We start from the raw sequence: 14,256 nt of genomic DNA, 5'->3' as shown, positions 1-14,256 counted from the left end.
CCTCGTGAACTAAGAATATGCACATGGTAAAAAACACACACACGTGGAATGAATGTAATTAGTCCAAGGCATACAGGAAACTGCGAAGCATGAAATTATAACACACAAACTCCAACACTTCATTAAAATATGACATAAGGCTGAAGCATTCAAGGAACGCCAACTTCATGAACAAAGAACAACACTTGCGTGGTCAAAGAATATGGGTTAAATCACAACAAGCGAATGGAGCGGAACAAAGAATTCGCAGAGCAGAGCTTGTCGACACCTAAGATTCACATGGAAGAATTGTTATCCTGGCTTTAAATTCAATTCCAATGACGACACAAAGTCACGGTTAAAAGTACCAATCATATCAAAGAATGAGTTATCGACTATCGTGGACTTGCCTTTGACCCACGCAAACATTCAATTGTTTCAAATTTTTGTCCGCGAAGTCTTAAAATGACACTGTCCATCCGTAAAACCGTAAAATGCTGCACAATTTCTGTAAATTTTATGAATAAACCATAAAAATTGGCCGGTATGTATACATTATCCCACAGAGGAATAAACCAGATAATGAACGAGCAAATGAACACAGTTACACGATCGCACACATTTATAAAGCCTCTCTCCATATTACGATAGTTTCTTCAAAAGTCGACTGATAGCAACAATCTCCCTGACATATCTCCTAGCGTCTATCAATCAAGAAAATCTTGTTCAACATTGGAACCTTCGTATTGGCTGTTGAGCCACCCATACATAAAATAAGTGCTATCATGTGTTCCATCTATATTGATGCATCATGATCCGTAGCTTGTATCTCCCGACTGCAACCCCGGTTTTCAAGCCACTTGTTACAACAATTTCAACCAACTTCAACCGTCTTTCCTTTCCTGATATAGTCACTATTTCCCCTGTTGCACAGTCTTGAGCAATATACACCACTATACCATATGTACAGATTCTCACCCAAAGTTACAACTTATACAAAATATAATAATATCCATATTCGGTATTCCATAACTACAAATCCTTCTTATAATACTATGTTCTTACATCTTAACGTAACAAATCACATGATTTTCCATACTTTATATTGTAGATCCATTTACAAAAATTTCCTAACCTAAAATCAGGGGATCGTACTTTCGTACAGTTACAATATCTTCCCTTGGTGTGTGATAATTGACATGCTGATAAATCACAATTATAAACGGTATATCTTACAGCTCAGCCTTGTTAGGCAAATGAAAAAATATTTACAACACATTCCTTCTATTCCCTGTGACACACTACCCATCATCTTGCATAAGGAGAACAGGACAGTTACCTTTCAGTACAACTTAAATGACATAACTAAAAATTACACCATTTCATATGTATGGGACCGGTTTCGACCCTTGCGTAGGGTCATCTTCAGCCATGTAATTTTAAATTGGCAAGTTAATAAAAGTATACAAAACATTTAAAAGAAAAAACTTATCCAAAAACATAAAAACACGTTAAAATACTACGTACACAGAGCTTAAAAACACTTATTTGAATAAGTTCCACATGAGTGGTTGTCATGAAAAAGCACTCTCTGTATCACATTTGGTCACTGCATGTATGTTGAGCTTGTTATGGAAGTTCCAGTGTTCAGTTCTACCCTCTTCTTGAATTGATATTGATAAAATGACTGTTGATGATTTGGATTATAAACAATATATCCAATACAGAGGGGTCCAGAAAAATGTAGACATTCCTTGAGAGTCAATATTATGGAACAAAATGACATACCGTTACAATTCTTGCACGGGGGGTATTTTGTGTGTTCAAAGTGACCCCCATTAGCAGCCAAACAACATCGATGCCACTGAACTGCTGACCGAACTACGGCTGTCAGTATCGCCGGTGTGATAGCCGCACAGGACGCCTCGATGGCTTCTCATAGTTCATTCAGTGTAGCTGGCTTCTGTCAATAAACTTCATTTTTCAAGGTCCCCCATAGGTAGAAATCAAGAGGTGTAAGGTCTGGAGACCATGGTGGGTACGCAACAGCTCCTCTTCGACCTTCGACCTATCCATCGTCCAGATAGGTTTTCATCCACGTAGGCTCTGACATCTCTGTGGTAGTGAGGTGGAGTGCCATCTTGTTGTAGGTAAAATCTTTCATTTGAAACACCTCTCAGATGGCAGGTAAAAATCGATGTTTTTAGCATGTTAAAATACACCTCAACAGTTACGGTACCATCAAAGAAGAATGGGCCATATTCAACGTCAAAAACTTCATAACTGGTCCGTATTGAAAAAAGATTTACATTCAAAGATAAAGGGTAGGATTCTCCACCTGTTCAATACAACTTAAAATGTGATATAAATTAAAATGTCACATTTTATTATTAATTTTTAGGTACCGGTTTTGGCATTTTTTATGCCATCATCAGCCTAGGGTTTTATGTTGTGATGCAATTATAAATTGCTAGACTTTTAGAAGGTGTATTTTTGTATATACATATGTAATTTACTCAATGTCCTTGTTTGCTTAACCCTAGGCTGATGATGGCATAAAAAATGCCAAAACCGGTACCTAAAAATTAATAATAAAATATGACATTTTAATTTATATCACATTTTAAGTTGTATTGAACAGGTGGAGAATCCTACCCTTTATCTTTGAATGTAAGAATGGGCCAATCAAACTGCACGATGACAGACCACATCACACTACACATTAACACCGGCTAGATTAAGACATTTGTCCACGTGAACGTGAAGATTTTCAGGAGCCCAGTACATGCAGTTGTGGTGGTTTACAGTACCGTTCAGTTTGAATTGTGCCTCTTCAGACCAGGTAACCATCCCTGCATCCTCGCAAAGCATGCCTTCAAACCACTCGCAGTACTCCATCTTTCGATCCGGATCGTCCTCATTCGTAGCATGCAACGATCTTGGAGAATGTACATTTTGCAGCTTTCAGAATTTGTCATACGGTTGATCAGTTTACCCCGCATTCACATGCACCCTTATTCACAGATTTTTGAGGTGACCTAGTAAAATGCTGCAACACAGCAGTGCTGGAAGCTGGACTTGTTGATGTTTTTGGTCTGCCAGACCTTTCCTTATGCATATCCTGAACGGTAACGTTGGCTTCAAATTTATCTCGAATACAATAAATTGTTGTACGTGTTGGTGGCTGCAGTCCATACACATTATGCCATTGCCATTGTACCTCCATCATGTTGTCATACTTCCAGTACCACTTCAATATGGCCTTGCGTTGCTCAAACGACAATCTTACTTCATTCATTGCTGCGCTAAGATTGTCGCACTATTCACGTGACTTTCATCATCTGTTGAGAAAACAATGGACTACACTACCATGCAAGAATTGTAATGATATGTCATTTATAATAATAAATAATGTTATTTGCTTTACGTTCCAGTAAATACTTTTACGGTTTTCAGAGATGCCAAGGTACCAGATTTTAGTCTCGCCGGAGTTCTTTTACTTGCTAGTAAATCTACCAACACGAGGCTGATGTATTTGAGCACCTTGAAATACCACCGGACAGAGCCAGGATCGAACCTGCCAAGTTGGGGTCAGAAAGCCAGCGCCTTCACCTTAAGAGCCACTTAGCCTGGCCATGTGTCATTTTGTTCCAAGATATTTACCATCAAAGAGTGTCTACATTTTTCTTGACTCCTCTGTATAAACATCCACAAACAACATCTACAAGCTATACACCACAACTATACATAGTTCTGAAGGCCACACATCAAAATGATGATTTCGTACAGATAAGATGACTGTCCATAATTAAAATGTTATAAACAATATAACTGACACTACTCCACAATACTCTGGCACGTGAAATGTACAGATGTGATAGGAAATCACAGACAAGCTTTAACTTTTTAAATTTTCTTTTCTTTCAGAATATGAAGGTAGTTGTTTTAGAGGACCTAGCAGCTACTTTCAAGTTGAAAACTCAGAACGTAATTGATCGAATTCAAGACCTTCAGAAAGATGGGATACTTACTGGTAAGTAAAAAGGGAATATCTTATTAAGATCTGATCAGAAGCATTTGTGCCATAAGGTGTCATAAGCAGGTAGAGAAGCTGATAATGAAGGAATGAACTTAACATATTATGAGGCGATAGCACCAATGGAAAGATCTAATAATGTGTATGTCCAACCCTTGTTTATCTATGGGGTCGGGTATGAAGTGAATCTTCGTAGGAAATGTTTACAACTGGATGCCTTCCCGATCAACCACATTAGAGGAGTTAATGATATGAAAGGAGTGATGTGATACATGATATTCGGAAGGTAGAAAGTGTAACCTGGTGCCAGCACATGGCATCCTCCTGTCAAATAGCACCAAGGCGTCAACTCAAAGCTTAACACCCTCAGCTAATAGACAAATCACCATGGATATGATTAGTGAGAAGTTTTGAACAGTAGGCAGTAAGCAGGTTCAAGGTATAGAAAGAAAATGGGTGGCATACAGTGATGATGTAGTAGAAACAGCAAGGGAATGTCTAGGAACAACTGTGTGTAAAGATGGGAAAAAGTGAACATCTTAGTGGAATGATGGAATGAGAGCAGCTTGTAAACGTAAAAAGAAGGCTTATCAGAAATGGCTCCAAACAAGGGCCGATGCAGACAGGGAATTGTACGTAGATGAAAGAAACAGAGCGAAACAAATAGTTGTTGGTAATAACCTGGAAAGGCTAGGTCAAGCAGCAGGGAAACCTTTCTGGACGGTAATAAAGAATCTTAGGAAGGGAGGAAAGAAGGAAATGACCAGTGTTTTGGGTCATTCAGGTGAACTCATAATAGATCCCAGAGAATCACTGGAGAGGTGAAGGGAATATTTTGAACATCTTCTCAACGTAAAAGGAAATCTTCCTGGTGGTGTTGCGAACAACCAAGCTCATGGGGAGGAGGAAAATGATGTTGGTGAAATTACGCTTGAGGAAGTGGAAAGGATGGTAAATAAACTCCATTGGCATAAAGCAGCAGGAATAGATGAAATTAGACCTGAAATGGTGAAGTATAGTGGGAAGGCAGGGGGTGAAATGGCTTCATAGAGTAGTAGGATTAGCATGGAGTGTTGGTAAGGTACATTCAGATTGGACAAAAGAAGTAATTACACCTGCCTATAAGCAAGAGAACAGGAAGTATTGCAACAATTATCGAGGTATCTCATTGATTAGTATACCAGGCAAAGTATTCACTGGCATCTTGGAAGGGAGGGTGCGATCACTGGTTGAGAAGAAGTTGGATGAAAACCAGTGTGGTTTCAGACCACAGAGGGGCTGTCAGGATCAGATTGTCAGTATTTGTCAGGTAATTGAAAAATGCTACAAGAGGAATAGACAGTGGTGTTTATGTTTCGTAGATCTAGAGAAAGCATATGACAGGGTACCGAGGGAAAAGATGTTCGCCATACTGGAGGACTATGAAATTAATGGTAGATTATTAGAATCAATCAAAGGCATTTTTGTTGACAATTGAGCTTCAGTGAGAATTGATGGTAGAATGAGTTCTTGGTTCAGGGTACTTACAGGGGTTAGACAAGGCTGTAATCTTTCACCTTTGCTGTTCATAGTTTACATGGATCATCTGCTGAAAGGTATAAAGTGGCAGGGAGGGATTCAGTTAGGTGGAAATGTAGTAAGCAGTCTGGCCTATGCTGACAACTTGGTCTTAATGGCAGATTGTGCTGAAAGCCTGCAGTGTAATATCTTGGACCTTGAAATTAGATGCAATGAGTATGGTATGAAAATCAGCCTTTTGAAGACTAAATTGATGTCAGTAGGTAAGAAATTCAACAGAATTGAATGTCAGATTGGTGATACAAAACTGGAACAGGTAGATAATGTCAAGTATTTAAGTTGTGTGTTCTCCCAGGATGGTAATATAGTGAGATCGAATTGAGGTGTAGTAAAGCTAATGCAGTACGCTCGCAGTTGCGATCAACAGTGTTCTGTAAGAAGGAAGTCAGCTCCTGGACAAAGCTATCTTTACATCAGTCTGTTTTCAGACTAACTTTGCTTTACGGGAGCAAAAGCAGGTTGGACTCAGGATATCTTATTCATAAATTAGAAGTAACATACATGAAAGTAGCCAGAATTATTGCTGGTACAAACAGGTGGGAACAATGGTGGGAGGGTACTTGGAATGAGGAGATAAAGGCTAATTTAAGAATGAACTCGATGGATGAAGCTGTACGCATAAACCGGCTTCGGTGTTGGGGTCATGTGAGGTGAATGGAGGAGGATAAGTTATGTGGGAGAATAATGGACTCTGTTATGGACGGTGAGAGAAGTAGAGGGAGACCAAGACGACGATGGTTAGACTCATTTTCTAACGATTTAAAGATAAGCCAGTACGTCAGTATGTTTCAGTAAAACAAACCAACAAACTTTCCAGATTGGCTTTTTTCACCATCACAAGGCTAATATTGTTATGTACTTAGCAAAATATGTTTTTATGCCTATTTTGCTATGATCTCATTTTGTAGCAGCATTGAACCAAAAATCACATACCATATAAGAAGAACTGAGACCAAACTTAGAACCACGCATGGTTTAAAACAGCAACAAATTGTGGATACCAATAATTAGTATTTAGTACGTCTATAAGCCAAGAGTTTGTTTTTAAGATATAAATCACTGTTTTATTGGGTAACCTTGAATATGTTTAATACTGCTGCATGTATTGCTACAATGGATATCCTGTATAGCCTGGGGCTTCATCTCGCAAGTGATGAGGAAGGAGGAGGGGGAGGAATAACACCTCGTAAAAAAAAACAGGGTTCATCTGGCTCCGGATGATAACACCCTGTAAGGGCCCCTGTCCGGGTTACAGACGAAGAAGGCGACCAGCAGCTTTCACAGAAATAGAATACATAACTTCAATGGTGTTGAAGGTGAAGAATCTTCTATCGCCGACAGTTGAGCTACAATCCAGACACATCTACTGGAAAGGAGCAACCTTAAGGCTTACAACTTTAGTGGTATCTTGAGCTGACCCCGGTCTGCTCCCCCAACAACTCCCATTAACTCACATGATGGAAACATTTCTTACGGAAACTACTCCAGGTGGCAGCCTCGAGGAAATCCACCACTTCTACAAGCAGTGCACTTGGGCCATCGGATTCTGGAGAGCCCAAACCACCATGCATAGATGAGACGGAGCATCTAGGAAACCCATTGCCATCACACGCATCCAAACTGAATACACCAAAATTAAGACCTAAACAGAAACACTTTTTTGGCACGCTGAATATAAATTCAATCTTAAAAACAGGAAAACTTGAACAACTTACAGACGCAATGGACCAACAAAATATTCTGATCATGGCACTTCAAGAAACAAGATTCACGGATGACATTGCGATGGAATCAAGCAACTATAGAATTCTAAAATGCAAGGTTGGCCTAAGGATCATGAACAACATGCCACACTTAGGAACAGCATTTGTAATCAATAAAAAGATTCTAAATTTGGTTATAGACTTCCAGTCTCCAAATGGAAGGCTCTCACTACTAACCATTAAGTTTGCAAAGAAAATATACATCCTCATTAATGCTTATGCGCCAATTAATGACGACAATCGAACTAACCCACAAAAGGTTGATGACTTTTGGGAAGAATTAGAATTGGTGACATCAAAAATTCCTGATAATCATGTGAAAATACTACTTGGGGATTTCAACGCACAGGTAGGACGAGAAAAAGTCTACAAGAGAATAGTGGGGAATTTCCCAGCTCATAGAAGAACCAACAGAAATGGGCAAAGACTTATAGAGTTCTGTAGGAACTTTAATTTGAAACTGATGTCCACTCATTTCAAGAAGCTTCCTAGGAAACAAACGACCTGGGCATCACCAAACAATTAGGAGAATATCAAATTGATCACGTTGCAATCTCCCATAGGTCAAAAAGAAATCATGAATGTTAAAGTTAAGAAAGGAGCCAACATAGAAACAGATCACTATTTAACAATTATCAAGATCAAGTTTATTCCCAGCAGCAAGAAGAAACGCTCAAACAACAGATTATTGAGATTCGACACTCAAAATCTAAAACACAACAGCAACAAGTATCAAAACTGACAGACATTGAAACAACTGAATGGAAGCAAATGCAGCAGACGATGATAGAAGCAGCCAAAGAAACAGCATTGCTCAAGAAATCACGAAAACATCCGTGGTGGAATGAAAGATGTGAACAGGCAATATCACTCAGACTACAAAGATGGAAGAAATGGTACTCATCAAAGAAAGAGGAAGATTACAACAGCTTCAAAGAACAAAGAAAATCAACTGCTAAAATCATAAGAGGAGAAAAAAAGAAAATTCGAGAAAGAACAACTGGCTGCAATAGAACAAAACTTCCAAAAGAATAACACCAGGGACTTTCATAAGACATTTAAGAGGAGCCTTTCTAAATACCAACCACCGAGCTTGTGTTTCAAGAAAGAGGATGGCACCATCACAACAAACAATGAAAAAAATTGCCAACTGTTAGCAGAATACTTTAAACAGCTGCTTAACTGCCCACTGCCAGAGGAGAAGCTCGCCACAGAATATACACAACAGAACCCCGACTCAACACCGCCAGATGAAACAGAAATCGCAGATCTAATCAAGAAACTTAAGCACAACAAAGCGGCTGGTGAAGACTCAATAACGAGTGAACTATGGAAACATGTGAGCCCCCAAATGATCAAGAACCTATGCTAGTTAATGCAAGAAATCTGGAACAATTGTAAGATTCCCGATGATTGGAAATTAGCCTTAATACACCCACTACACAAGAAAGGGAACAGAACACATGTCAGCAATTACAGAGGCATCTCACTCCTTCAAGAGATACAAGATAGTATCTATGGCACTGTTATCAAGATTAGAACAAGTAGTTGAACACAAAATCGGCAAATACCAAGGAGGCTTTCGGAAAGGACGTCATGTGTGGAACAAATTTGGAACCTCAAGACAATACTGAAGGACAGAGTTGCTAGAGGCAAGAAGTATGGAGCAGTTTTTGTTGACTTTCAAAAAGCATATGATTCAGTTGATAGGAGCACATTGTTTAACATCCTTAGAGAAATGGGTACAGATAACAAGACTTTACAGCTAATAAAGGAGACCTTAACAAACACATACTCAAAGGTTAAGTTTGTGGGAGAGGTATCTGAACCCTTTGAAATCAAGACAGGCGTAAGGCAAGGAGATTGCCTATCCCCACTGCTGTTCAATTGTGTCCTGGATAAGGTCATCAAAGAATGGGAAACAGAACTCGCAGAAAAAGGCATTAAAGACCAAATAAGGATAGGATACAAGAAAGAGAACATCACTATCAACTGTTTAGCATTTGCTGACGATATTGTACTGTTATCAGAAAATATTGATCTGCGATAATACAAGTTAACACTTTAAAGACGTAGCAATGAAGACTGGCCTGCAGAAATCATTTGAAAAGACACATTTCATGACCAACATTACAGAAGCCCCAAGATACATAGTAACAACAAACAATGATAAGATAAATAAAGTTGTAAAATTCAAATACCTTGGTGAGATAATACAACCTAATGGGCTTGATAAAGAAGCAAACTGCGAGAGAGCCAGAAAAATGGAGCTTGCATTCCACCTTACAAAAAACACATACAACAAGAAAGCGATCTCTATTAGGACAAAACTACGCCACTATCAGGCAGTAATTCAACCAGAGTGCTTGTATGCTTCAGAATGCTTGGGATTAACAACCAGGAAAGACATTGAAGAAATTGAGAAGAAGGAAAGAAAGATTTTAAGAAAAATCCTCGGTCCATAGAAATGTACTGACACATATCGATTACGCAGTAACAAGGAAATATATAAAATATGCAGTAGGATTTCAGATACCATTCGAAAGCAAATTTTTTGGACATATTTCAAGAATGCCTGATGACAGACTTGCTAAGAAAATCTTTAACCACTTCAATAAGCCCAGTAGAAAAGGCAGCTCTTATGAAAAATGGTTTGTTAACACGCAGAAGGATTTGCAATAAATTAACATCACACGTCAAGACATCCACAATAGAACCACCTTCAGAAACAAGTTACACACATTTAAGGGTTTCCTAGAGCCAGAAACAGCAACCAACAAAAAACAGCAATGGTCGGCTGAAAGGAAACAAGCAGCAAGCAGGAGGATGAAGGAGTACTGGCGCCAAAGAAAATTTAAATCATGAGGAGTTATTTACATGGTCCACAGCTGGCCAAAATCGATAAAAGAAGAAAAGATGCATGATAAAACTGAGCAGCCTAAATGCTCAGTGACATGCATCTACGGAATGGAAAAGGACTGTTGTTGACTTCTTGCATAGTCAGCACAAACAACATTCATCTCTGCCTAGCAATAGGCCTACCACATGCTGCTCATCACACAATGCAGGGAAAATGCTGTTGAGATCTCTTGACACCTCTTGCAAGACTTGTCATTGCGGTATTCTCAAGAAATATCAAGACTCTGTCACAGACTGCTTATCACTAATAGCCATCCTTAACCATACCTAGTGTACTGCTATGCTTTGTCTACTTGCTGAACCTGCTGGTGTTTTGGTATCTGTCTAGAGTTAGTATGCCTGCCCCATATCCATTCTAATAGCATGTAAGCTTGCCATAACTGCACTAGGATTACCGGTACTTTATGTTATCAGTATTTTGCTGTATATAACGTATTTGTTGTACTACACTGTTTATCTCTCTTGAAGTATGATGCACTGAAATTAGAATGTTGTCTGTAATTGTAGGTGTAATTGACGATCGAGGAAAATTTATCTACATCTCTCAGGAGGAACTAACTGCCGTATCAAAGTTTGTGAAACAACGAGGACGAGTATCGATTGCAGAACTTGCAGAAAGCAGCAACCAGCTTATCAACTTGAATCCTGTACAGTCAGTTGAAGTGAAAAGTTGAGTTCTTAGGAATGTGGTATTGATTGCCTGGAAAATGTATATTTATCTTTATATGTTCCTCTAACACACAGTAAAGTCCTAAATAAAATATTTGATTTTATATGGATGATATTGATGTTATTAAACCTTAAATATGTTTATAGTCTTTGATAAACGCGTCTATCAATGTGGTTCCAGCATGATGGATGGTTCCGCACATTCGGCACGAGTTTCCAGAGACGTTGTGGATGTAAAGTTTTCAAATAGGTGGATAGCGCGGGGAGGTCCTGTGCGATGGCCACCTCGGTCTCCTGACATGACACCATTAGACTTCTTTCTCTGGGGCACAGTGAAAGATAGAGTGTTGCCAACGACAGTAGAGGATATGCAACGTCCTATTACTGCGGCGTGTGCGGCAATATCTATAGAAACACTGCGATCCGTGCAACACTCTCTTGTTACCAGATTCCACAAGTGTTTTGATGCAAACGGAGGGCACTTCAAACATCTGTTGAAGTGACACGGTTTCATCAGACAAGATGCTACTGGTAATTTGTGGGTGTATTTTCCATGCCAGATGTACTGCACAACAATGAAGTTTCTGACTGCTACTAGTAAATGTGTTTACAAAAGCGGAACCAAGTGTGTTATCACTAGTTGTAGCTCTAGTTGTCATTTTGCTAGAATAAACATACATGGTCCATTTAAAAAAGCGCAACTTGGTGTTGGAGGGTTATTTGTTTGCCTTTGTGGATTGTGTGTGCCTTCACATTGTGCGAGCCCCTGACATGGGTACGTTCCTGGCCAATTGGAATTTTAATATTTTGTTTAATTTCAGAGCTATTTGGGGTCGCAGAGTTGGGTGGGACACCCTGTATACATTTTAGAGTAACTGGACATTTAATTTTTAACTGATCTTTGTCCAGATTGATTTTGTTTTGATTTTGTACAAGACTTACCAAATAAATTTTAATTCCAATATAGCTCTAAAGTTTCCTTTCCTTCCATTCTAGTCATCCCAAATTTCATGCCTTCCCGTATCCCCACATTAATATATCATTTGATTTTTGCAGGGCTATGTGGTAACACTTTATACTTATAAAATGAGTAAATCAATTTCAGATGCAGATTGTACAGGACTAATTCTACATTGGTTCGTTGTTCTTTCTTCATTGTCCATTGTGCTTGGACTCAGTGTACCAACAGTTCCGTTTATACTTGTTTGGTTACAGTTCTCTTCGCTTCACGTGACTTGACATGGTTATATACCGAGCAAGTGGCCATGCGCTTAGGGTCGCACAGCTGTGAGATTGCATTAGAGAATAGTGGGTTCGAATCCGTCGGGCCGATGACCTTAGATGTTAGGCCCCTTTAAACAACAAGTGACTGAGAGCTTGCATCCGGGAGATAGTGGGTTTGAATCCCACTGTCGGCAGCCCTGAATATGGTTTTCCGTGGTTTCCCATTTTCACACCAGGCAAATGCTGTGGCTGTACCTTAATTAAGGCCACGGCCGCTTCCTTCCAACTCCTAGGCCTTTCCTATCCCATCGTCGCCATCGGCAGCCCTCAAGATGGTTTTCTATGGTTTCCCATTTTTACACCAGGCAACTGCTGGGTCTGTATCTTAAGGCCACGGCTGCTTCCATCGCCACTCTTAGCCCTTTCCTATCTCATCTTTGCTATAAGACCTATCTGTGTCAGTGTGGCATAAAGCAATTTCTTACTTGTAAAAAAAAAACTAATCCACAGAAAAATGGAAGTAGTCTGACCCTTTGCAAAAATGAAATGGCAAATAAACGAAACAGAAGGGCATGATATTGAAAGTTTCCCTAGGCCTCGCAGACCTAATACAGTCAGCGTTGGTTGATACTTAACAAGTGTTGACCAAAGAGAGGTTGCATAGGAAAGATGAAAGTGAGGAGCTTGGCACAAGTGTAGGCAAAATATCAATCTGAACTAGGAGTTGACACACTGAGGATCGGAGTCCCTGTGGATTCCCCTTTCTGTCCTCTTTTACGACAGCCATAGATGTATTCTATGGCAATATCCACAGACAAAATGGCCTGAGTCTTCAGCTGAGTCTGGCAGTACCTTTACTCTTGGTCCAGGGAGGCTTTTTTATTCTGTCTTTCATGGCTTCTTTTTATTTACCAGATACTCCCGGTTTAACTGTTAAAACTTGTCTCTTCACCCTTCTGACCCCAATATTATTAGGTTTCTGAGGCTTAGTTCTCCTATTTTCATAGCACCTCTCCTTTCTTATGCTAATAAATTCATTTTTCAAGGAACTGTTCCTTCCTTAATCTCAATCTTGTTATTTTTTTCCTCTTTGGGATGGGTAATGATCTTACGAAACTGTCACCACAGATCTTGAAGTTCTCAAGACTGATTTGCTGGGATCTGTGTGGTGTCCCAGTAACTACAAGTATGGACAATGAAAGTTAGTAAATTGTTGTTTAAAGGGACGTAACTTCTAGTTCATCAACCATAGTTGGTATTTCATTGGTGGTTATTACGTGATATAACATCCTCATATGGATACACAAACATAATGTTGTGACCGGCAGTGGAGAGATCATCTTATCTAAGGGTGTGTTGAACTTGCTGAATACTTACTATTAGTTATAATTGAGTTATAGTCGATAAATGATAGATCCAGGTGTCCTTAAGAATCTAAAAATATTTTTTTAAATTAACAAATATCTAACCTAGTTGCAAGTAATTAGAATACATTGGATAGCCACAGAGATAAATTTTCTGTTTCGTTATAGGCCTACAAGATCTTAGTCTGGTAAAAGGATAAATAATTTGTCGCACATAAAATTGTTTATCCGATCATAATAGATGTATCAATAATTTTAGGAGTGACAAGAATTATTCTAAGGTCCTTTAGAAATTATACCATGGGTTATATCGTGAAATTAATAAAATATTATGAGTGAAATTATTTATAAAACAAAAATAAAATTAGAACTTTATTCCATTGAATTCATGTTCTAAAATTATCATCAGCATTGTGGGCATCTAAATTGAATATATCATCGCTAATCAAATGGGGTGTGGGTGTATATTATCATTATTCATAAGCTGAAATCTGCACTAATGTATGAAAGAAATACAGTGGAACCTCGATTCACCGTTTTTGACTGGACTACGGAAAAGTAACGTAAAACACAGGAAAACTGAAAACCCGGGAATGAATGAACCATCAACAATTTGGCTAAACATCACAGAAATGAAATATGTATAATTATAATCTTACAAACACTCCTACACCAAACCAAACTACAGCCCCTACCGAGCAAGTTGGCCATGCGGTTGGGGTCG

General features: G+C 39.0%; 1 protein-coding gene across 1 annotated transcript in view; it reads left to right on the top strand.

Annotated features, from left to right (window-relative positions):
- The window catches only part of Ddrgk1 (DDRGK domain containing 1), a 157,991-nt gene extending 146,943 nt beyond the window's left edge, over nt 1-11,048 (top strand). The window contains exons 5-6 of the mRNA XM_067142387.2: nt 3,907-4,012; nt 10,783-11,048. Of these exons, the coding sequence (XP_066998488.1) occupies nt 3,907-4,012; nt 10,783-10,949 (273 nt within the window). The 3' untranslated portion in view covers nt 10,950-11,048. The remainder of the gene's footprint in view (nt 1-3,906; nt 4,013-10,782) is intronic.
- Nucleotides 11,049-14,256: the final 3,208 nt, after the last annotated feature.

The sequence above is a fragment of the Anabrus simplex genome, chromosome 1 (assembly GCF_040414725.1).
Source record: "Anabrus simplex isolate iqAnaSimp1 chromosome 1, ASM4041472v1, whole genome shotgun sequence".
Classification (NCBI taxonomy): Eukaryota; Metazoa; Arthropoda; class Insecta; order Orthoptera; family Tettigoniidae; genus Anabrus; species Anabrus simplex.
Note: the sequence above shows the minus strand (reverse complement) of the source record. Positions and strands in the feature narration are given on the sequence as shown.